The 25,598-nt window shown below is 38.6% G+C and overlaps 1 protein-coding gene across 1 annotated transcript in view; it reads right to left on the bottom strand.

Moving 5' to 3' along the window:
* Positions 1-25,598, bottom strand: part of NBAS (NBAS subunit of NRZ tethering complex) — a 363,078-nt gene that overhangs the window by 253,345 nt on the left and 84,135 nt on the right. Inside the window, exons 22-28 of the mRNA XM_045011210.1 lie at positions 15,157-15,240; positions 13,070-13,223; positions 8,728-8,913; positions 7,075-7,248; positions 2,951-3,084; positions 1,821-1,883; positions 31-153 (exon numbers count right to left, since the gene is read on the bottom strand). Of these exons, the coding sequence (XP_044867145.1) occupies positions 31-153; positions 1,821-1,883; positions 2,951-3,084; positions 7,075-7,248; positions 8,728-8,913; positions 13,070-13,223; positions 15,157-15,240 (918 nt within the window). The remainder of the gene's footprint in view (positions 1-30; positions 154-1,820; positions 1,884-2,950; positions 3,085-7,074; positions 7,249-8,727; positions 8,914-13,069; positions 13,224-15,156; positions 15,241-25,598) is intronic.

Here is a 25,598-nt window from a genome sequence, read left to right as displayed (position 1 = left end):
TCTAAGCTGACCAACACTGTCAATACTCACTTGCGTCCTGTGTGCCTGGTCAGTCTAATCATAAGCTTCTCTGCTTGCTCTGGGCTGTTCTGCGTATCTTTTACAAATGATACAGGTTTCTGAAGTCCATGCTTCTCCAAAATTTCAGATACACTAAAAAATATACAGTATAAATCATTTAGCATCTTGCCATTTTGTCCTGCATTAGATCATCATTATTTGTATCATAATATTGCCTAAAGCAGTGTTTCTCAACCTTTTTGATACCTGGAACCAGGGCTTCCTAAACTGTCAGGGAGATCTCAGGGACAGACCAGTTGTTGAGAAACAATGGCCTAGAGGCTTCAAACAAGAACAGAATTCCATTGTGCAAAGCACTGCACATACACATACAGTGAGAGTCTCTCCCCCAAAGAGCTTACAACCTCAACAGAGAAGTTAGACAGAAGGTGGGAGGAAGGTAATATTAGTAGGGACCTTACAGATGAGGAGCTCAACTGAGGTTGAGAGAGTATGTGACTTTGCCAAAGTCATAAACAAAGTCTGTGGCAGAGCCAGAAATTGAACTCACATCTCCCAAATCCCAAACTAGTGCCATAACCACATGAGTATTGTCCCTCCTTCAAACAAAGAACACTTTCAGTAAATATACCACACTGACAGCTAACAGCAATATTTTCAGCCAGTTCCTTCTGAAATGAACAAACTATTTTCAATTTCAAACTATTCAGATAATCTATACATATCCAGGAAGAAACGTTATTCTCCAACCACCAGCTGTTTTAGTGATAAACCAACCAACCAACCGAGTCTAATATTATTTCAAGGAAGAATGTTGTAAACTATCTCATATTTTCTTGAATTTTATACAACCTATAAGCATTATACAAACCTATAAGCATAATTATAAAATTTGAAAGTTCTGATTATCAGACCATACAAACTTTTCCTAAGCTACAGGGAGCTGACATTACGACAATACCATTGGAAACCAGAAAAACAAACAAACAAAAAAAACAACCCTCGTTACTTCCTTTCTTACACTAACCTCTCCTAGTCATTTTTGTTATGTTTCTCTTCCTATAAATACTCAAGCATTTGAAACTTGGCTTAGAGGAGAGGTCCTCGATCTGTGGGGCATGCTCCCTAGAAGGTTCAGGGGGACACTGCTGGGGCCTGGGCCAGTCCCCATGGAGGACAGAAAGGGAGCACCACTCCTGGCCCCAGCCCTGGCTGCCAGCCCCGCGCCCGGGGCTCCACTTCCGGCGGGGGCTACCGACCCCGTGCCCAGGGATCCCGCTCTGAGCCGAGGCTCCACTCCTTTCCCCCAGTTATGGCCCCAGCCTCAGCCCCCTTACTCCTGTCCACGTCTTCCCCTTCCCAGAGCCATGGCCCCGCTCCTGGCCCCAGCTCTGAGGGGTGTGGGCAGCACAGACAGGAGTAATGGGGAGCACAAGGTAAAAAGCTTTGGGACCACTGGCTTAGATGCTTAGACTTGGCCTAAACCCTTTTGTACACACTACAGATACTCTGACTGATGTTCCACAAGTACGGAAGCGGTTCAGCACTCCATTCTCATCCCTTACAATCCTAGCTTTGGTATTTGATTTGGGACAGTAATGGTTGAAATATTTTTGTAGGAAGAAAGTTACAACCCTAATATTGTAGAAGAGCTCAACATTCAGAAAGTATTTTTCCTCTAGATGTGTAGTGAAGGGTTTGGATATGACCTATGACCCTATGCCATGGTAACCTGTACATTCTTGTACTATTCCTCCAATAAAACAAAATGAACTGTTGATGTGGTAAATGGTTTTTACCTGAGAATTTGTTCTAGTTCATCTACCTTGTCATGAAGAGTTTTAGTTATGTCTGTTTCTGGGCTGTGAAGGTTTAAAAAACAAAACAAAACACTGTTAAATGCATGATGCAGTTATTGCTGCTATAACACATTATCGACATGGAAATAAACACCAAAAAGTTAAATATTCATTCTGGAACCTTTCAAAACCCAGAGGATGCTACAGCTTGCACAGGAAGGTTTAAAACTGTTGGCTTCTGGAAGAAGGAAGGCCAAGAACTTGTGGGTAATACCAGACAACACTGAACCCACCCCTAGAAATACCAGCTCACTTCTTACCTGACACCTTCCCCTTGAACTCCCTCCCATCCATCCACCTCCACTTTTCCAAGTGTGACCTTCCCAAGTGTGGAGGTTGGGAGATTGGCAATGGACCCAGAACAATACCAGGTAGCCTAGGGCTTCTCCTGTTAGTCAGTCTTTCATCCATTTTCTCCAGAAATGTTGTCTGTCATGGTGAAGTTCCTCTGTAGGAGGGCCTGTTTCATGCTGGCATGAATGCTTATGAGCATCAATGCTGTACATAGCCATGTTATTAGAAAGACAAGGTGGGCAAGGTAGTATCTTTTGCTGGACCAACTTCTGTTGATGAAAGAGACAAGCTTTCGAGCTTACACAGAGCTCTTCTTCAGGTCTGGGAAATGTACTTCGAGGGTATGTCTACACTACAATTAAACACCCATGGCTGGCCCGTGCCAGCTGACCAGAGCTTGCGTGGCTTCGGCTAAGGGGCTGTTTAACTGCAGTGTAGACATTTGGGCTTGGGCTGCAGCTCGAGCTCAGGGACTCTCCCACCTCTGCCTGACACAAAGGCCTGGGGGAGTGGGCATGGCCTGGACTGTCTGATTTTGACCTTTTGATTTAGATAATTTGTTTAAAAAAAAAAGTTTAACAAATATGAATTATAGGCTCAAAGAGTTCAATTAAGATAGGTACTACACCAATTACATTACATACTTTAGCTTTTAATTTATTTTAATTATTTCCGCAGGAGAAAGGAATGTCATCTCAGGGAATATTAAAGATAATTCAAAACTATATTTAATGCGTTCTAAAAACATCTGCATATAACCACATATGTATGCTCACCCATATCCTCTTTGTGGAAGGCATTCCAAAATATCATAACAAAGGGAGAGTTGGTCATCTCGGTCGCAACTATAGATACATTCCAGTGCCATACTCATCAGCTTGTCCTGATCAGGAATTATTTTTTGCTGACACTATCAAAAACAGAATATATTTTGCTGTATGTTGGAACATTTTTTCCATTTACAGTCAGTTTTTCCATATTCCAGTGTTACTGTCAATACAATCTTAACTAGTGCAAGTACAACTATAAAACCAATCTAGTGATTTCTTTTTAATTAGAGGCTCTCTGGATCTTTAATAATTCTCTGTGAAATATCTTTTGTAAATACAGAAAATGCAACAAAAGCTAATCTGTATCCTCTGCATACTGAACTTGTCTGAAAGAGCAAGATACTTGCAACTGAATCCTATTTAATTTTGAAAAAGCAAATATTTTAAACAGGCAGATTATTTAAAAAATGTTAGATGCTTGAAACCATTATTTACGCACTTCAAAAGAATTTACTTCATTTGCACATTAACAGCATCAATACTGTAAAATGCTGCAGTTATTGTGTACAGCCCATCCACCACACAACCCACTACTGCATGCAGCAGAAAAATGAGGTGCTTCTAACAATTATATCAATTTATGATTCATGAATCTCAAACTGTATTTGAAACTGTATAGACACACTACAATAATTCATATAGCTCTAAATACAACAGCTGAAGTACAGCCTTACATTGCCAGATTATTTTATATTTTACTGAAGAACCCTTTAAAAGTTTCCATGCTTGTAGAAAGACCAGTTATTCACTGTTGCAAAAGGACTCCTCTCCTCCACTAACAATGTTGTGTTATTTTTCTCTGTACCGGGCCCACATTTTGTGGGTACCTTGAATGTAGATCAACTGCCAGTGTTTTTACCATCACGTCAACTTGTGCTGCTTGGGTCAGTAACAGTGGATGCCAATCTACACAAGATCTCACACTACTGTAAATGCAGGATGTGATACGGAGAAGAGTGATACAAGGGTGTATTATGGGAAAAATAAGTTCTTTTGCAACAGTGTGTCTTTCAGTAAGGATGTAATTACTTACAAACTATCAGTGGTACAGCTCCGTTTTTTAGTAGAACCGTGATGGGAGAATTTGAGAAAGTTTTCAGCACAGACTACACACAAAAAAAGGTTTGTAAGCCACGCAGTTCTTCTATTTCCCATTACCCATTGATTTCCTGGACCTATCTATATAGGATAACATATGTGAGTATTTAAGTCCTTCAACTTAACTCTGAGGAAGGAGAGAGATAGTGGGGAAAGGTTACTCAGAAAGTGACGGCTCATAAGCCTGTCACAGTGGATGACTACGTAGTAGTGAGAAATTCTTGATATTTTATCAGAATAGTCATAACTTGACAATTGTACTGTGCTTCCATCACAATAGATAAAATATTAAGCATTTAGGGTGAAATTTTCAAAAATACTCAGTGTCAGTCTAACCCTACTCCTATTGAAGTCAATAGTAAAACTACCACTGACTTCCATAGGAGTAGAGTCAGCCAACCCTGAAAAAGATTTTCAAAGTCCCATATCCCTTAGTACTTTATTTCTCATGTACCACCACCAATAACAAAAAGTTCCTGCAGGCCAAATTCTGCTCTCACTTGAACTGTGCAAACCCAATGTTTCCAGTGAGGCTGTATGGAAGTAAGCAAGTGGAAATGAGTAAACGCTTCCATTGATGATGCACAAGGAGGAACATCATCTGGCTCTCTCACTTCTAACTCTGCAGAGCAGACACGGACAAGCAGTAAAAAGTTAGTTGCGTCTGTTAAACAATAAGATATGCCTGAAGACACAAGGAGCAGACCTGCTGATTAAGTCGTCATCATTTTTAGCAACACTTTTCCAGAGTAGAACCACACATCAAAAGTAGGTAGTTAGATAAATGATCAGTTGGGGGAAAGAGGGCCAAAACTTGTGTTTACTAGGCCAGCATATGAAATACAATTTCACTTGCAATTTTGATTTGCTCCTAAATGCGCAGTTAATTCATCTGCAGAACTATTCTATAAATATCATTTTTGTGAGATATACGAAGCGACTGTTGACACCCTCTTTTGAGCAAAGAGGTTATTGCTCTGCAAATGAAACACCAATCGGCAACCTTTGGCACATGGCCTGTCAGGGAACTCTGCTGGCGGGCCGGGATTGTTTGTTTACCTGCAGCGTCCACGGGTTCGGCCGATTGCAGCTCCACTGGCCACAGTTCACTGTTTCAGTCCAATGGGGGCTGCGGGAAGCAGCAGCCAGCACAGCCCATGCCACTTCCTGCAGCTCCCATTGCCTGAAACAGCCAACTGCAGCCAGTGGAAGCTGTGATTGGCCAAACCTGCGGATTCTGCAGGTAAACAAACCATCCCAGACCACCAGCGGTTTTCCCTGACAGGCCGTGTGCCAAAAGGTTGCTGATCCCTGATATAACAGTTCAGGATTGGGACATGAACTTTGCTGCAGTTGCATCTTTTCAAATATTACATTATAAACTACAAATTGAATCACCAGAGTATCAAGTTTTTGGATCAGATTTAAAGTAACTCAAATATTGATCTCATCCATATGGGACTACAGCCATCAGAAGCAACTTAAAATCTGTATCTGAAGTGAGAATTAGCTGTATTGATGTTTTGTTATCATAGCAATTATATTAATTTGCTGATTCTTCCATTTTCTATATCATTAATGAAGATGTCACATACCACTGATCCAAGAAACAATATTGGTGGCTTCCAACTCGAACTTGGCATACTGCTATCTTTCACTGTCTCTTGCTTTCCATTTTTAGACAAAAGGTCAATCCACACACAAGCATCCAAGACAACGTCAATGTTCCAATTAAGATTTCATGAAATACAGTATTCAGTATTTTACTAGAGTCCAAATCTATTACTGTGGTGAAAACTATCAGGCATGTTTGTCTAACAAGATTTATAAAACCTTGCTGTTTATTATGCATAGTTCTGTTGCCTTCTAGATATTTAATGATTTATTTGATCAAAATATTTCTTCCATTACTTTAATTTGAATCAGATCCTGATTAAGGCAACATGGGCCCTGAGGCACAGCGTGACATTGGACTCCCATGGTTTTACCCCTTGTGGACCTATGCCCCAACATCCATTTCAAGTAGGGGCAGCAGGGAGTCTTCTCTCCTTCCAAAAGAAGATGGGAGACTCCTCTATCTACGAGGAGAGGTAGTGGGGGTAGAATTTACCTTGGCAGCCAGAGTGTGACTGCAGGAAGTGTGTGTGTTGGTGTGGTTATTGATTGTGCACTTAAAACACAGGAAGGGAATCTCAGGATTTAAGCTGGACCTTTCTGCTATGTATGTTTTAGAAATCTAAATAAATAATTACACAGATAAATGAACTTTATATGAACTGACAAGGGCTGTGGGTGAATGTAAATTTAAAATATCTAACTACACACATTTTGATCTAGCTACTGGAAAGAGGTAGTTTAAATAATGGATACAAAAGATGAATAGAAAGGGATACAGCTTATTTTATTAAAGTTCTATTGTGGTCCTTCTACTTTCTTATGAGAATAGTAGCAACTTACTGAGATATGAATTTCAGCATTTTTATCTACAGTGATCAATATCACTGCTTTTTTCCCCTCATTAATGAGGCAAAGAAATACTTCTTACCAACACTCTTAGTGGCAAAAAAAATGAAAGCTGGTAAAATTCTTCAGGGAAAGGCACCAGATAGAAGTACTCAGAAAAATATTTTAAGAGGCTTCAAACAAACAAAATATTTAGCCATGTTCAGAAAATGAAGTTTGTCATTTTTTGGTAATGCATCATTCAGAAGAATCCCTACTATCTTTTGACATCCTGATCAAGAATTATGGTTTAACCATACACTAGAAATTCTGTTTTGACCTTGTTTAGGGAACATATTTTCATATCTGCATGACAAATGTTCAGTGAAAAAGGAAGAAAAAAAAGACCAAGTCAACCTCTAAAACGGATCGTGAAACAAACAAACCTTACTTATGAATCCAGTTCTGCATGATAAAATTATAGTTTTCAAATAAGCCAATAAATAAAACAACTATGAATCTGTACTTACATCTGGTTTTGAATTTAGAAAGATCTTCAGAGGGAATTTCAGGTCTTCCTTTGCTAAGCTTACTAAATACTCCCTAAAAAGTGTGTTTGCAAGACCAGGGGACTGATTTTCACAGCGATGTAGAAATGGGACCATCCACTGATAAACGTTCTTCACATATCTTTCATCAGAAGACTAGAAAGTGTAAGAAGTTAAAACAAATGAAAACAGAATGATAAAAAATGAAAAAGGTAAAAACAAATTTTATTATGTGCAACAGTAATAAACTGCCCTCATCATGCATCATCAGCACTGTTTGAAGCCTGAGCTTGCAGCAGACTCCTACCACTTAAACTACAGAATTAATTAAACTAACTGGCAGCAGGAGAAGACTGTCATCCAAGATGGGAGGGAGGGGATATTGAGTGTAAGGGAGTCTTATAGAAAAGCTCAGCTCTCTCATTCCTCAGTCTCCTTGACTACAGATGACCTTCATACTAGGCATTCCCAGTGCAACGTCCCATCCCACTGCTGCTTTGGTGGTGGCATGAGCCCAGCCTTACCATATTCATATTAAATTATTTTGGCAGGCTGCCAAAAGTTTCCCAAGGAATTCAAGCAAGAGAAAATAAATAGTGATTTTCAATACTGTATGTCTCAGCAGAACCTGAACAGAATTTCATGGGACAAAGAAAAGGCACTTCTCTCGCCTAAGGACATTCCCCCTGCTGAATTTCAAAGGCATGCTGCACACATCGGAAGTGCTTCAAAATAATTAAAAAAAAAAACCAAGAAACTTTTTGTAATAGCAAATATTAAGGCAAACTACATATTGGGTTCACTATCAGTTTCCTCCTACAATACAAATTGTGTAAAAAAGATGGATGTAAAGGATAAATGGACACAAATCAGATATTAGGAATGGCAATATAAAAAAAATCTGTAGGAGAACACTTCAATCTCCCTGGACACACAGTAGCAGATTTAAAGGTAGCCATCCTATAGCAAAAAAACTTCAGGACCAGACTTCAAAGAGAAACTGCTGAGCTTCAGTTCATCTGCAAATTTGACACCATCAGTTCAGGATTAAACAAAGACTGTGAATGGCTAGCCAACTATAAAAGCAGTTTCTCCTCCTTTGGTGTTCACACCTCAACTGCTAGAAGAGGGCCTCATCCTCCCTGATTGAACTAACCTCGTTATCTCTACCCTGATTCTTACTTGCATATTTATACCTGCCTCTGGAAATTTCCACTTTGACATCTTAAAAAAGTGCTCTTAACTTGAACAGTAGCAATAGTCATACTTAAGGCATTTTTACTGTATTCCCGTTTTCAGTCAATCATGGCTTGCACAGTCTGAAATTATTCAGGCTTAGCCTCTGCCCAAAAGTTGGGGGTGCGGGAAGGTGGGGGAAGGGTTGTTTCATTTTATTTTTTAAATGAGCCAAAATGGTTCCACTGTTTTCCAAAAATACCATTTCCACATTATTAAAAAAAGAAACAAATCTAGTGCCATTGCTGTTTGGGATATGGATGGATAATAAATGGAAATGTGACAGGGAAACACCTCTAGCTGAAGAGCATTGTTATGTTACACATGCAAGGAGTCTATATAAGCATGGAAATCATTTAGGCTCAACAATCTACCTAATGCATTTTCAAAAATACGTACATTCAACATTAACAGTCTTAGTTTTTCACTATCTGTCATCTCCTGCAGATCTTTCAAGGTTAGGGTTAGATCACATCCAGTCTCATAAATCAGCATCTCCAGAGTAACCAGGTTATCACAAAGCACCTGCAGACCAGGAATGTTCCTCTCCATACCAAGTCTAACCAGGGACAGAGCACAGTCCACCTGAAAATAAGAAAAAAAAATTATGTTGTTACCTGATTGTTTCTTTTTGGTAATCAATACCTGAACTAGTCCTATCTGGTCCCTCAGATACTGTTTTTCCAATATTTTTTTCCAGGTAGGAGTAGTCACTAAAGAGCCAGATGAGGTTTTAAAAACAATGGCATCATCTTTGTCTCTGTGGTTTGAAATCTCCTTGGTGTTACTGAAGGGTTTGGAAGTGAGAGTTCCCTGTCCTTTCCCACACATACTTACAAAGGACTTCATTAGTCTCAGCAATCCAGGGTCTGAGCCAGAGTATCATAGAATCATAGAATATCAGGGTTGGAAGGGACCTAAAGAGGTCATCTAGTACAACCCACTGCTCAAAGCAGGACCAATCCCCAGACAGACTTTTAGCCCAGTTCCCTAAATAGTGTCATGGTCACTGAATTAGGTGTCATTGCTCTTACTAGAAAGTTCAGAGACTACAGGAATCAGACATAAAAGGTACAACTAGGGATATTTTCTTTAAAATAGAGAAAAAATATTCCCTGTTTAATTGGTCTGTATTCTTTGGGTCACTGCATCAGGACACTGCTGCCTGGACAAAGCATGTGGTTGTTAAAGAAGCTTTCACAGCTACTGCTAATGCTTCAGAATCCTTGTGGTGGGTACCTTGTATTTTCCCGTCCCACAATCTTTCGGGAGAAAATACTCCAAGGGAACTACCCTATCCTTAGGGAGGAGGGATAGCTCAGTATGGGGAAGGGATAGCTCAGTGGTTTGAGCATTGGCCTGCTAAACCCAGGGTTGTGAATCCTTGAGGGGGCCATTTAGGGATCTGGGGCAAAAATCTGTCAGGGACAGTACTTGGTCCTGCTAGTGAAGGCAGGGGACTGGACTCGATGACCTTTCAAGGTCCCTGCCAGTTCTATGAGATAGGTATATCTCCATATTAAAAACAATCCTTGGGTAGGGAGGCCACAACTGCATCCACATTAGATATTTGAGCTAGGGAAGTGCTGGAGGTCATTAATCTTACAGAATTAAAAAAAGCTTCTTGAATTTTAGTCAGCCAGCTCTGGCATGGACCTTACAAAATCTTAAAATTATGTGGGCAATAATACAGCAGCTTACGATTAATCTTTTGGTGGTACATACTTCCCTTTCCTTTTTTATAAGTTTTATGACCTAAATTGTGATTATTGCTCTGCACATCCTATCAAAGTGGAAAATACATTTCCAAAAGGTCAGGTTCTTTTTTTTTCCTCACGATCTAATTCAGACAATTCTCCCTCTTTATCGAAGAGGAACTTAGGACATGGATGACAGCTAGCAATGATTTTGAGCTTTTCTGTTTTTCCTTAGACTTCACCCTCACTTCATCCCCAACACACACCTTTTAAAGGGAGCCATTGACTCATCTGAGTAAGGGCCTGCTCTGTTTTTGAAGAGTTAGGATAGGAGAGGCTAGCCTTTAATCCACACCTGAGAGAAGTTGGGGGGTAGGGATCAACCATAAAAGTGATGCCCACTAAACTGAAGTGACTCCTCCTACAAGGCAGAAAGAATACCAGTTGTTTCCCCCAAGTTAATGACAACCCATTTAACACATTAAAAGAAACACTCACACTTTTCCTAGATCTTGCCCTTTTGCACTGACCCCAGAGAAAATTTTGAATAGGGAGTGATTTCATTTCCTACCGACAGTTGTCTGCTTTGACAAGTATCTGCATAGCATAGCAGTGCTCTTGGGAGAAGACTGGAGTCCTGGGAACAGTGGGAGGCTCAATCCAGCCTGAGAGAATGAATCCCTTTCAGTCAGTCATTGTTCAGTAGGCTGTGAGCAGGTTACATAGTCTGCAGAAGCTGGGAGAGAAGCTTCATAAAGCAGCACCTTTTTGTCCTTAATAGGATGCACATTTCCTGGCTTTGCTACTGTTTGAGACTGCACGTATATTGCTGGTCGTTTGTTTTATTTTTCTTTCTTTTTCTTTTCTTTTCCTTTCCTTTTTTTTTGGGAGGGGGGAGGAGGGGAGAGGAGTGGCAGGCAGGGAAATAAAATGGAAGAACTAAAGGATTCCCAAACAAGTTACAAACCAAAAGTACCATAATTTCCCCCCAAGTCTTGCAGAAGCCATCTCCTGCTGAGTGAACAGAGTTATATGGCAGCAAGACTTCAGCTGCCTAACATGGATTAGCAAAAGGAGGACAACCAGCACTCGCAACTAGTGGAGAGATTATGACATAGAAACAAAATATTTGCACCTCATCTCTGCTAACTAGCTTATTCCTCATAAGCACAGCAGCTAGGAAACATCTTAGATAAGAATGGTGAAAAGGCCAATAAAAAGATACAGTCAACTAGCTTTCGAATACTGAAAGGAGGTGTTTGGAAATGAGGGTGTGAGATTAAAAAATACAGGAGATTTATTAGTACAAACACTCTACAGATGATATCAAAATGTGATGGATACACAGGCAGATGAAATGTTACTAAAAGGCAGATGACTGCAAGTAAATGAGTTAAAGTACAGAAGTTGAGTACAGAAAAAAAAATCAGACAAAAACTTGACAAATAGTAATAATACTGCATTTTGTTTTTAATAGTACACCCACATATTTTCTGAATATTAATTCTAATCTGTGTCTTTTCTGTATCATCTAGTATCATCTGTGAATCTGTCGCCTTTGCAAATTCTTACTGAACTAAAAACAAACTTCCAAAAATCAATTACATTACTGACACATTAAATGAAACTGTGCTCCAGTGTAACACAGAGAGCTGTGTATTATAGGAAAACCTCACTGGATACAACCAACCATCATAACATTTTTCGAGCCCAATGTAAATTATTTCCAAAGGCATTTCTGGGCACTAAGAAAAATATTCCCTATATCTTTTATCTTTCTTAAAATGCAAGGGGAGATGAATCTTTTTATTAGTTAAGGATTTTAATTCTGTAGGCAACTAAAGTTTTTAAATTATTATTTATTTATAATAATTTTTATTATTTTTTTTAATCCTAGAACTGGAAGGGACTCTGAAGGGTCATTGAGTCCAGCTCTCTGCCTTCACTAGCAGGACCAAGTAATTATTTTGCCCCTGATTCCTAAGTGGCCTACTCAAGGACTGAACTCACAACCCTGGGCTTAGCAAGCCAATGCTCAAACCACTGAGCTATCCCTCCCCCTACTCCCCCACGCTGGAGTCACTAGCAACATTATCTTTTACTGTTATTTTAGTCATTAAAAGAGAGGGTCTACAATGAGGGTATCTGGAAAGATTAAGCATTTTATGAAACATCTATGAAACTGGGAGGATCAATTAACTCAGGAATATAAAGAAATAAGAACTCAGGTTGATCTGTAAAATGAAATACTTAAAATTACTAATTAATAGCCACAGGAGTATTTTAAACATCTCTATGTTGTTAAACCATAAGTGAACTGTAATTATCTCTGACATTCCACAGAGGATTCTCAAAACTACAGTCAGGGAAAGAGCATGTCATAACATTAATAGTAACACCTTCCAGTCTCATGGCACCATTCATCCAAGGATCTCAAAGTGCTTTACACATTTTCAAGATGTGGGGAAACTAGGGCACAGACAGGCTGCATGACTTGCCCAAATTCATACAGCAAGTTGGCCGGACATCCCAGTTGAGTTGCCTGATTAAGCCGCTCACTATTCAATACTTCTTCGTTTAAAAAACATGAACATAAAATATGTAGCACAGGGAAAATGCACTTTACGGCTGGGAAAGTTTTGCTATTTTCTAGAGCCCAGGTACAGATAGGCCGAAGGAAATTTACTCCTCCATTCACCCCTATGAATCGATCACAATTGAGCTGAGTAAACCTTAAACAGGACTGAATTCAGGAAACACACTCTAAAATTGAGAGAGCAATTTGGGGTCATCTAAAATTATTATTTGGCAGCAAAGTAGTTTTCTTTCCCTATATGTGCACATATGAAAAATAAAAATCTGTGAATCCATACTTAATTCCATGGCAAACGCCCCAATGACCTCAATAGGCCAGCATTTTACATCAGTGTCTGCAATCACTACCAATACTCAGTTCAGATGGTTTGATATTGCCTACTTTTGACACAGCGTAATTAGCTTCGAATCTATGCCAACAATTACTATTTCTGTGCTGCTGTTCTTACCTGCATAGCATAGTTCTCAATCTCCTGTGCCCTATTCCAATACCAGTCAGAAACCAGGTCTATCGAAAGCTTAGTAGTTCTGTACTTTAATAACTCAGGTTGTGCTTCATACAAGAATTCATCTTCATCTTGAAGAACTCGTTCAAATATCATTCTGAGAAGAGCAGACAAAAAGTTACAAAGGTATATACAGATGCACTAAGACTGAGGGCTTGCCTACACTTACCGAGGGATCGATGAGTGGTGATCAATGCATTGGCAGTCGATTTAGTGGGTCTAGTGAAGACCCACTAAACTGACCACAGATCGCTCTCCCATCGACTCCTGTACTCCACTAGAACGAGAAGAGCGTTTCCCATCAACATTGCATAATGTGGACCCTGCAGTAAGAAGATCTAAGCTACGCTGATTTGAGTTACGCAATTAACATAACGTAACGTAACTCAAATCGCATAGCTTAGATCAAATTTTCCCTGTAGCATAGACAAGGCCTGACACCAACAGCTAATGTGTTCATACAAAGCTCTGAACTAAACATTAAATACTAGCAGTAATAAGCATTTGTACTAAACTGAGAAGCAAGCAGTAAGAACTTTCAAATAGAGCAAATACATTGATTTAAAAGCCATTTTTAAAATAATCACTACTCCCTATAAAGATGCTGTATGATAAAACCAGGAAACATTACTCAGGGAGAACTCATCCTGGATTCTCCCCCACACACACACAAAAACAAAACAATGATGCTGACACAATTTGCACACATCAGAAAGTTCAACTTCCCATAGCAGTCTCCGGTACATCTGCATAATAAGGTTTTTGTTTTTCATTATATGATGATCACAGAATAAAATGTAGCAATACAAAACACCACACTTGTTCACCCAGACTTAAGGAAATAGTGCAATGTAAACAAGTCAAAAGCACTGTAAAACAGTTTGGGAGACCTGTCTGTGTAAAACTTATGAATTCTGTTTGAAATCGTATCAAACTATAAACAACATTTTGCTCACTGAGCACCATTTTGAACCTGCAGCCTGCATATTGAGCTGGAACACCCAGGAGAAATTCTTGCACCTAGCAGACAGCTAACAATGGAGGGTAATTAAACCTTGATGACTGTCCATATAAATGGAAGTACTCTTGGACAAAGAGCTGGCTACCAATTTTTCAAGTCTGGACTCCAACTAGGAACCACCAAGCAAGAGACAGATCGCTTTACAGGAGTTTTGAACCCAACCAGGGATCCCTCTGACAGAGGGAACTGGAAATCTATAGAAGAAAGGTTCTCTCACAGCCATTTTAGAGAGGAAGAAGCGACCAGAATCAGAATGCAAATCCTAAGAATGCTCAAGAGTAGTGAGCAAAGTGACACAGGGAATTTTGTACAGATTTCCTTATTTCGCATGGATCAGTAAATCTCTTAGGCTGTCTAAAGTGAAGAGTAATTGCTTTAGAAATCCTTTTGCAAAGTCTATTTCCTACAACTATCAAGTGTCCCTGAAGGGGTTAAGTATAAACCAGGGTGCCCACTAGGGTGGAAGTCTGCAAAAGGGCATGCTAAAAATAGAAATACCCTGGGTGGAGGCTAACACTGGTCCTGAGGCAGCTAGGCCACAGGGTCCCACTTCCAAAAGTGATATCAGATAGTGAGTCAGCACTCAGTAAGTGGTCAAACGAAGAGCCAAAAACTGACTGAAGCCTATCCAGACACTGGCCCAGTGGCTCCAAACACAGCAGCCTGGTGAGCTTCCAGCAAGGGAAGCTCATCTGAGGCTGTGACACATACCATTAAAGTTACTTACAAACCCATGAGCACAAAGATGAAGAGTTAATTGTTATGAGTCCCTGAACTCATAGTTTCTCTACTTTTATGTAATTAAAATGTCAGGTTTAACACTGCATTAGCATAGTGTTGTTGTTTTGAATATATTTTTGCTACATGAGCTTTTAATTGTTTACCAATTTAGGCATAAATAGTAAAGACAAATACTTTAGTCATGCATTCCATCAACCTTATTTTGGCAACCTCTCAAAGTGTTCTTTTTAAACCCACCCACCCACCCACCCACTTTCTCTATACCTACTTGCACTGTGGGTTTTCACACCAGTCCTCTTCCCGATGCTTCTGTTCATTCCAGGGAAGAATCATCAACACATCCTGCCTACAACTATTACAAAACACAATGGAAATTTTATACAAATATTTTGAAAAAATATGGATTGGTAAAAACATTCTGTTAACTGAATAGATAGTACAGCAAAGTATTTGGATTCAGTCTATATTACGGGCTACCATTCAATTGGCAGGATCAATTCCTAACAGGTATCTGTTGTATAAATTGGGCATACAGAGGCATGAGAATAATTTTGCATACCTAGCTTGGAAAGTCTGTATGCTACTTACAGGATATTTGAGAGCTATTTCATGGACAATAAATTTTACTCATATTATTTTTTAAAATTTAATATCTTAGATATTTCTAATTTGTCAAAAAATAGCAAAACTATAGGTCTGGGATTCCTTTGCTTTCACGGTAAGGATATTTAACAAGAATATTTCTATCACAGAAGCTTGAAATGAATAGTAAAAGAATGGGACGGGATCTTTAGCTTAAAAAAAGAACAGTATTCTTTAAAAACTTGTAGACAAATCCTTGTACTGAACACAGAGATAAAATATGCCCTGCTGTACTGATTTTCTCAATTAACTTAGACATGGGTTTTTGCCTACAAACATCAACAGTGAATATTTACTAAATGTTGTAGTGAGGATCATCTAAAAATGGAATTTGCATTTCCCATATACAATATAGATTAAGAACAACAAAAGGTATTACTGAAAACAATTAGTTATGGCCTTTATCCTTCATCTTCTTAGTATTAGTTAGGTATTTAAACACCAAAAAAACCTGGGAAATCTTGTTAAGCCATGCCGAACAGAAACCAAAGCACAGGAGACGAGAAAAACTGTGCACACAGGCATGGTTTTAAATTTTCAACAAATTAGAGAAATAAAGTGTACTATGCCTTACTCATTTTAACATGATCCTGATAATTCAATACCATAATACTGATGCAAGCCTTACAGGCATGACTTCTTTATTGCAAATTAAAGGCTAATATAAATTTCTCATCCCTTCGAGGACAGCAACAGTGTAACCAGTAGCAATAGATATTTATGACTCCTTCCCTCAGTAGTTTAAAAAGCAAAATTATATGTTCCGATGCACAAATCAATTGTAAAAGCATAATGCAAATAAACTCATGAAAAGTATCAGAGGGATAGCCGTATTAGTCTGGATCTGTAAAAGCAGCAAAGAGTCCTGTGGCACCTTATAGACTAACAGACGTATTGGAGCATGAGCTTTCATGGGTGAACACCAACTTTGTTGGGTGCATCCGACGAAGTGGGTATTTACCCTCAAAAGCTCATGCTCCAATACGTCTGTTAGTCTATAAGGTGCCACAGGACACTTTGCTGCTTAAACTGATGAAAGGTGACCTGAAAATTTAATTAACTATCACATTTAGCAATAGGCACTACATATGTTATCTAAGTGGAGCACCCTCACCCACTTTCACCACCCAGGCACATTTCTCCAGAAAGGCCACATGTCCCTCCTTCCCCACTGTGATGCTTCCAACAGTGTTGGTGGCACAAAGGACAATTACAACTACCCAAAATTAGACCCTTCACTGGAAAAATCAGCAATGAAGTGTCAGAGAAGTATCTGCAGGTCATAAAAGTCAAGAGGAAGAAAATATAGGAGGAAGCACCAGCTCTAATGATTATAGCACAGCAAGCGGAATAAGACCTATGTTCTATATCAGTCTGCACAACTTTAGGTACGTCTCAATTTCCCTATGTTTCCATTTTCCCCACCTTTAAAATGAGCATCACCTTCCACCTAAATTAAATAATCAAATCCTGATATTACGTATCTTTTAAAAAAAACGGTAGTCTCCATGATGATGCCAAACAAAGCTGCTCCTTCTCCTTCACTTCAGTGCTCAAACTTCTAGCCTAGCTGACTGACAGAAATTTGTCTCCTCCTTGACTGGTGGACCGATAAGGCTAGCCATAACAGCTGTTGCTGGTTAGTATAGGAGAAAGGAACTACAACAAAAAGTGGAAAAAAAACATTTTGTTTCAGAATTCAGCCAGGAAGTTGTAGTAGAGGTTCAATAAGAACATAAGACCAGCCATATTGGGTCAGAACAAAGGTCCATCTAGCCCAGTATCCTGTCTTCCAACAGTGGCCAATGCCAGGTGTCTCAGAGGGAATGAACAAAACAGGTAATCATCAAGTGATCCATCCCATCACCCACTCTCAGCTTCTGGCAACGGAGGCGAGGAACACCATCCCCGTCCATCCTTTTCCCTATACCACTCAAACAGATAAAACAAAAACAAAGGTGGGGACAATGAGAAAAGGGCTTCAGTATCTCACTCCATCAACCAGAAATATAGTCCAGTGCCATTACCCTGTCTTTTAAGCCCTATCTGACTACTTTGGTGTAATCTTGTCCCTATGAAAGTCACTGGGATTTTTGCCCCATGACTGCCGCATTCTTCTGTTAGTCATACTGGACCAGCCTATCATACCCCATTATATACCCTGGCCACTTTGGGGACTTTTCACATCCTTTAATGTTTAGTGAGTTGTTTTAATCCATTTCTGCAAAAATGTCCCCACACTCATTTTGGACACCCTCTCAACGCAAGTTTTACTCAACCCCACCCGTGTTTAAGAGACATAAACAAGAGGTGTTTTCTAGAACACTAGGCTGAGAGGATATGTTAAGTGCTGGTCTAACATTTCTGTAATATTGCTGGACCATAACAAATCCATTTTGCTTTTTTAAGAATTAGAGGTGGGGAGACTGTTTTCTTTCCCAGTACTTTAACAATTACACAGTGTTTTAACTCGATGGCTCCAAGAATCCTAATGCTAAACAAACTTCTCATTTTTACTGTAATAACTTGTGTTATGGTTTAAGGTAAAAGCTTTTTCAATTAGGAGTTTAATATCATACTTGATCACATCAACTAAAAAAAAAAATTACCAGTTAAAATTTTGTTTCTATTCATCAATTTGAAAAACTTGTATTCTTCATCACAGGCCAAGATTAGTTGTTAATAGAGCTGAACTTCTTAAAATGGTATTTCTTAGTGAAACTGAACAGAGCATGTTAAGCAGACACTGAGCATGCTAAGCAAACATTCAACACGAGACGATGTTGCACCCTCCATGAACATTAGTTCCAGTGCGGAGAAATCTATATTAAGGAGACAGCATCTGTCTCTCGTGACAAATAATGGATGTGCTACCAGAAGCCTTTCACCATCATTTTTTGACTGGGCAGGTATAACTTTTGCTTTTTTGTGTAACCGTCATTTTAAACACCAAATAGACAACCTACATTAAGTAATGAGACTAGAGCATACTGCTCTTACTACAGTCCCAAGTTTGAAACTTAACTACATTTTAATCGTCCACCTTCAGTTGCTTCAGAAGTTTTCCACATATGGTCTCAGCTCAAGTGGGAACTTTCAGGAAAGTTTGTTTAGCTGTCTGAGCTATGAACATTTTTGTTTATGGGGAAGAAGGATGATAGATACACTCATTTTTTTCCCCTGCGTAATTGAAATGTGGCTGAATCCTCAAAAGTGGTTTGCTTTGATGATATCATTGTATTAAATTGTTTGCCATTTCAATATGTTAGGATCATTTAAAATTGGTAATTAAAAGCCAGCAAGGATGGGTCTGTGTAACTTGGCGACTTCAGTTCTGAACAGTCTGTGCTTATAGGACTCAGAGTGGGGAGGAACTGAGGCATATTCTGGAAGCAGAACAGCTCAGAAATTGTCTTTTAGTCCATTAAATAAATGAAAGGCTACAAAAATGCTGCTCTTAACATAGCATTAAGGTTGAGGGACCTAACAACCTAAAGTCGGCATTATCAAATGTTAACTTTGATGGACCGTTTGTTATTAACAAATACTGGTGTAAAGTCCATGAAACATGGCTAACATAAAGCAAAGCAAACCTTAACTTTTGGAATTTTCTGTCTTGAGTGCTTGGTTTCTCAACTTGGATGTTTCATTAGCATTAGTGGTTTGCAATTAATAGCTCAAAACTTGCAAAATTTCTTAGTAATTAACCAGAATGTCAATCATATTATTGAGTCTACATGAATGATGTGCCGCCTTCTTCCAAGTACTTTCAATACTGTTTAGAGTCCCACCATACACTGGAAAAAGCTGTTAAAATTCTCTTATATTTTAACAAGGATATGCAAGCACCCACCCAATCTAAGACAATGAATTACTGTACTCTGCATTTCCTTTCAGAAGACTGATATCAACACATCCAAGACCCATACCTTTCCTCTCTTATAAAGCACATGGCTTCGCCAGCTGAAAAAAATATAAATATTTCCTTATCCTCCCTTTAAAAATTATCTTGAGATCTTGCTGATTCCAGCACCGAAGAATTCATACTCACGCTGCTCCAAGAAAGGAGAAAATTGTGCTGTCTAAATTAAGGGGGACAATTTAAAGTGCTGACAAGAGGAACAGGGTACTCGGGGCATTTTAAAGCAACATGTGCTCCGTTAAATACTGAACAATTGCATCATGTACAGGAATTTTCTTCATTAATTCATTTTTCCCCCTTAGGTATACATCAAGTTTTTAAAAACTAATGTGCCATACAAAGCAACACTTTCTGATTTATAGGCACTTGAAAAGAAATGTGCAGATAGGGAGTCCATGTGGAATATCTTGTCCAACACCGCACTATGGCCTGTAATTTCAACTGTAATAAGAACAGTTCAGAGGATCACTGACAGAAACTGTATTTCACTCTGTTCAGATTTGCCAGACTTTTCTTTCCTTGGTTGGGAAAAAGTTTTTTCCCCTTAATTCTATGAAGAATGGAAAAACAGCATTGCCCCCGTGAAGAAGTTTAGCACGTGATGCAGAAATGACAGCTGCAATTGTTCATACTTACAAGCTGACATCTAAGTAATATTATGAGCCTGGTTAAAAACAGACAAAAGCTCTTTTTCATATTAAATCATTGCATCTCTGTATGGAACACTGTAGCCTACAAAAAAGAATCTTCATTCTTGCTAAAGAAACATGACCCCAATGCCATTAGGAGTGGCCAAAGTCCCAAAGGGCCACCTTCCCCCTTCTCTCTTTTTCCTTTCCCACAGCAGAAAATAGATATCTTTGTTGATAAACTATAAAATGAGTACCAAAAACCTTGCAATTTCTGTTTTGTCTGACTTGTTTTGCAATTCTGAAAGCACAGATTTACTAGAGAGATGAGTGGGTGTAAAGGGGTGGGGGATTTCCAGAATTGCTTATGGGAGCTAGGTATCCAACACCCACTGAAAGTCAAAGGAAGTTAGGCGACTGGCACATTAGAAAATTCCATCACAAAAAGACTAGAAATAGAAGAGGTGGTATCCACAAAAATATCAAGCCTGGGTTATGTAAGTAAATATGGCATTTCAGCCTCAACCTGGAATTTTCTTGCCAGGAGCACTCTAAGAATCTCTCACTCACTCACATTCAAGAATACATAAGTTTACAGACAAAAAGAAACCCTTTCCCTTAATTCAATCACCTCGCCAGCTCTCTAGCCTTCACCTGCACACCAAAAAAGGATAAACCAGACTTTTTACTGTATGCATTATCAGAGCTTTTCAAAATGTCCCAAATGGAGCATCACAAGAATGTGTCAAGTTTTAGCTGGCGTAGTTGTAATAATCATGGGACAAATGCAGTAGAATCTCTGTACACTTCTCAACAAAACATTTGAAAAAATGGATTATAATGTTCTTACTAATGAGTTGGATGTTAACAGAGGAATGCATGATATTGAAATGGTCCTTTCTCACCAATTCATCTTTATTATACAGACCTTTCTCTGTAGGCCTGATTCAATGTCCACGGAAGTTAATGGAGATATTCCCGCTGACTTCAATGTGCACTGAATCAGGCCACATATGAATCACACACACTTATGGGCCTTTCTCCCATATTTTGTGTGCTTTAAGGTAATAATTGGAGATATACCGATCTCCTAGAACTGGAAGGGACCTAGAAAGGTCATTGAGTCCAGCCCCCTGCCTTCACTAGCAGGACCAATTTTTGCCCCAGATCCCTAAGTGGCCTCCTCAAGGATTGAACTCACAATCCTGGGTTTAGCAGGCCAATACTCAAACCACTGAGCTATCCCTCCCCTGGCTTAGATTACAAAGTATCACACACCCTGGATAAAACCACATAGAAGACACACATTCATAAGGCCCCATTAACTTCTCCCACTCCCATGATGTCTCAGTGGTGACCACTCCCTCACACAGCAATATGCTGCTAGTAGAGAGCAGAATCTGCTGACAGGAACTTGGCTCACACACTAGGGTCAGCCAGGAAGTGAGAGGTTCTATGACACAGGTGAGGGAGCTGCCAACTCAGCACTAGTGATAGTTATTCCATTTAATATTTATACAATAAAAATAAACTGACATCCAGCAAGTATTAAATCAGAAAAGGAAAATGGCTGAAATTGTCTTGTAATAGGCACAACTGTAATCAACATATGGTTGTCTCTAAGAATTTAGACAGAGGTCAAAACAATTAAAAAATTTTTTTAAAAAGCCACTATATTTTATTACGGCTATGTTGTTATTTATCAGTACCTAGTCAATTTCAGAAACTTGCAGAGTTGGGGCAGGTTCCCATAAAAATCCAATATAGGAGCCAGATGCAAGACTATACGCCAAACACTTATGCACACACACTACATTACGTTCAATCTCTGAGAATCTGTTTTAAGCTTCCATTTTAACTGTATTTAAAATCTGTTTTACGGACTTTAAATTTTCTTCCCCTATATAAAATGGTTAACACTGAAAAGCAGAGTTTTGTCCACATTTCATCAGTTTCTGGGTCAACCTTCAATCCCTCTGCACAAGTGTGGCAGCCCTCATCCAAACAGGCCATTTTAGTTTTCTTCACAGACCACCAACAGCAATTAGCAATTGCAACATCCATCTATTGCAATATATGGCACAGTTCTAACAAACATCAAAACATCTATAAGAACATATTTCATCCCTAAAAAGTCTGCTGGGGGAAAGAGGTGATACTGATTTTGGAGTCCAACAGCTTATTAAAATAACTTATTTTATAGTCCAGAGTACTGAATACAATTTACTTTGCTCTATATGCTGCCAGCTGGAGCTCCCCATGAATTTCCTTACGGTTTAACGATAGCTCATCTAATAAACCTTCTTTCATTTTAATCAAAATGCTAAGGAATAGATTTGAAGTAATAGAAAAGACATGTAAAGTGATGTGATATCCTTCCAGATATGGAACAGAATCAGCATGAGAGCTCACAAGAGCAAACCTATGGGTAATGCAGTGGTAATACATTAGCATGGCATTAAACTTCAGAAGATCTACAAGGAGCACTCATCCCACAGATTGGTCATTACGTTTACTTCTATCACTTCCAAGGGCTATAATTTTTGACCTATTTCTTTCAATGGACAGAAAAACTGAAATTATTGCATAACCAGTCAGTCGTAATCTGAATATTAGATATATAACGAAGTACAAATGTCAATCAGAAAACCCTAAGTACAAAGCTCTGAGTTCCCATACCAATACTTCCATCTATAATGATGCCAAAAAACACAAAAAGCCTGCTTTTTTTCCAGCAACTAGCTCTTCAATCTCTCAAAATAGTTTGACATATTAAAACATCTATAATCTGCAAACATTGCACACAGCTGAACTACATAATACATGTTCTCTTTCCCATCACCATTGTATTCTCTCCCCCATCCCTTCCCACTGCTCATTGCACCCATGTGCTGCCTCTTCTTTAACTTAGTTTGTAAGGTCTTTAGGAAAGGAACTTTGTTTGCACAGCACCTACGACTAATGGGGCCCAGTCAGGATTGTGGCCTGTGAGTGCCTTCATATTAAAAATAAGTCAATAATATCATCATTTACCATAGTTTTTGAACAGTGATGTGGCCCATTTCCCCAATAAGTAACTTGTATTATTACAATATGTCAAGGAGATATTAGTCCAGAAACCATCTACTTATTGATTCACAGCAACTCCCATGCAGTTTGCACAGCAGGCGCCATTTTATTTTTATGTGCCCTTAAAAGCAGCTCAGAGTAATCCTACTGAGCCACTTCAGAAATTTTTCTGTATTTGGTTTTATCATAGGAGTTTATGACCGAGACCTGGAAAAACGAGGGAAAGCACAACTATCTCAATATGTACATACCTATTAGTAGTGGGAAATTCATTCATTATGACAGCCCATACTTCAGATCTGTATATGTGACCTTTCTGATACAGTGAAGGTAAATCTTATCCAGATAACAGTGGGATCATTTCCCTTTTTACTTTACCTCACTATTTTAACATTTATTTCAGGGATGAATCTATTTTTACTGTTATCCCTGGCTATACCATGTATAATTCAGAAGACAAGTTTTTCAGAAAAGGACCATGCACACATATGGTACCATACGAACAAATGAGATGCAAAAACAACATGTGAATGAAGTACAACTAGCTGTTCCAAAACACAGATATAGAGTGCAGAATTCTGAATTTAGAACGTGTAAGGATTTAATCGTTATGAACACTAGCATACATCTCAAAAAACTCAAGGAGGTCATTTTATTAAATAGCTCCAATGCATTTTAGAAAAATAATGCCCTTTAAAAAATGTGTCCAAGATTTTTATAAAGGAAAATCAATTATATAGACAGGATATATAAAGACCTAAACAAAGTCTTCCATCTCCTCCTGCCAAATGAATTTAGCAGTCAAGATTGGCAGAGAACAGGGAAGTTCTGCTTTCAAAACAATCATGCACACATCAGTACTCTTCTTTGGCCATCATCAACTGCCAGGAGCAACCGGACATTAATAGTCCCAATGGAATAGTGCCAGGTTGACTCACATAGGAAAAATCTTAAGTGTGGTACTGTATGCCAAATACCTACAATGAAATCTACAGATTAAAATCATACAAATGCTAAGCATTACCTATTACACACTGAAATTTGTTTGCAACACTTTATATATTCTTCTTGCCAATTAAACTGCTCCTTCCAAAGAGTCAAAACACACTTTTTGATGTTTTCCCCCTTGGTATGTTATTGAAGCGCCTACTTCCTTCAATACACTCCAAAATCAATTGGAGTCCAATCAATTGACTGACTAGGAAGGCACTCAACTCCTGATCTTTTTCTTTTAAAGGGTTTCACTTTTCTCAATATAGCCCTTTTCACTCTTGTGTTTACCCTAGTTCAACAGGTCTTATAATTCTCTGCTTTGATAAAAGACTGCCTGATTTATTGTAAGTGCCATAAACTACTTATTGCAAGTATTCAAGCTGTGGGTTTATTTTTCTCATGGACATGTTTTCTAAAAGGTAAGGTATTATTCAGTTTTAAGGACAGAGTTCAATTCTTTCTTTTTTCCTATGGTGACTTTATACTCTGTACACAGTACTTGCAGGAAAAAAGTGCAGTGCGTGTTTCTATATGACTCACAAATGTCAGGTTGAGTTCGTAGAGCTGACAGTTAGGAAATACTACCTCCTCCCTGTAAACTCAGCACATCTGATCTGGAAACACTGAGACACAAAACACATGGAACTTCACAATGTCAGTTTCACATATTCACTGTCTTTTTTTTTTTTTTTTTAAATCGGAGTCTCTCTTACCATCTGAAAGGTTTGCTGTGCTAAGTATTGGTTCTGAATATCCGATATAATGAACACAGATTAAAAATGCAAGGTATCCATAGGCTAGAGAAGAGAAAGCTATTTATGGAAGATGTTGAATGCACAAAATATGGTACAGTTCTCACAAAGTCTTCCATCCATATACCATCAAAAAACTATTAATGTGAGGATTCTGACTCTCATCTTACTTGCATTTAATTTGGAAAAAACTCCATATACTGAGGACATAATAAAAAACTTGCAATGGAAGTACTTAGAGAGTCGTTTGTTCTGCTGCAATCACATACATTTAATGCATATCCATGTTTTACATTTTAAAATGTCTGAAAGTTATCAAATTTGAAATACAGTATTACATCTCTATTTTCCTTCTGTTTTATCACATGCTTTTCTTTGAATACTAATATATTATAAATATCATAGACTAGATGAAACAATTTATGACCCTATAATATTAAGTCAGGCATTTTTCATCTTTATTACAGAGATTACAAAACTACATTATTCCATGTCTGCTTTATGATCAAATCCTGAGAAAGATACTGAGCACCTGCAACTCCCATAGAACGAAATGAAAGGACAGAATGCGATGTCAGTGCCACTTGCAGGTTCTCAGGATTAGGCCCTAAGCACAGCTTCATTATGTCTGAGGTCGTCTTTTCCAAAGAAGAGGGGTAATAAGGAAAGAATGGTCTTTTAGAAATTCATGGTGTATATATTT

The sequence above is a fragment of the Mauremys mutica genome, chromosome 3 (assembly GCF_020497125.1).
Source record: "Mauremys mutica isolate MM-2020 ecotype Southern chromosome 3, ASM2049712v1, whole genome shotgun sequence".
NCBI classification, from domain to species: Eukaryota; Metazoa; Chordata; order Testudines; family Geoemydidae; genus Mauremys; species Mauremys mutica.
This window is presented reverse-complemented; position numbering and strand designations above follow the sequence as displayed.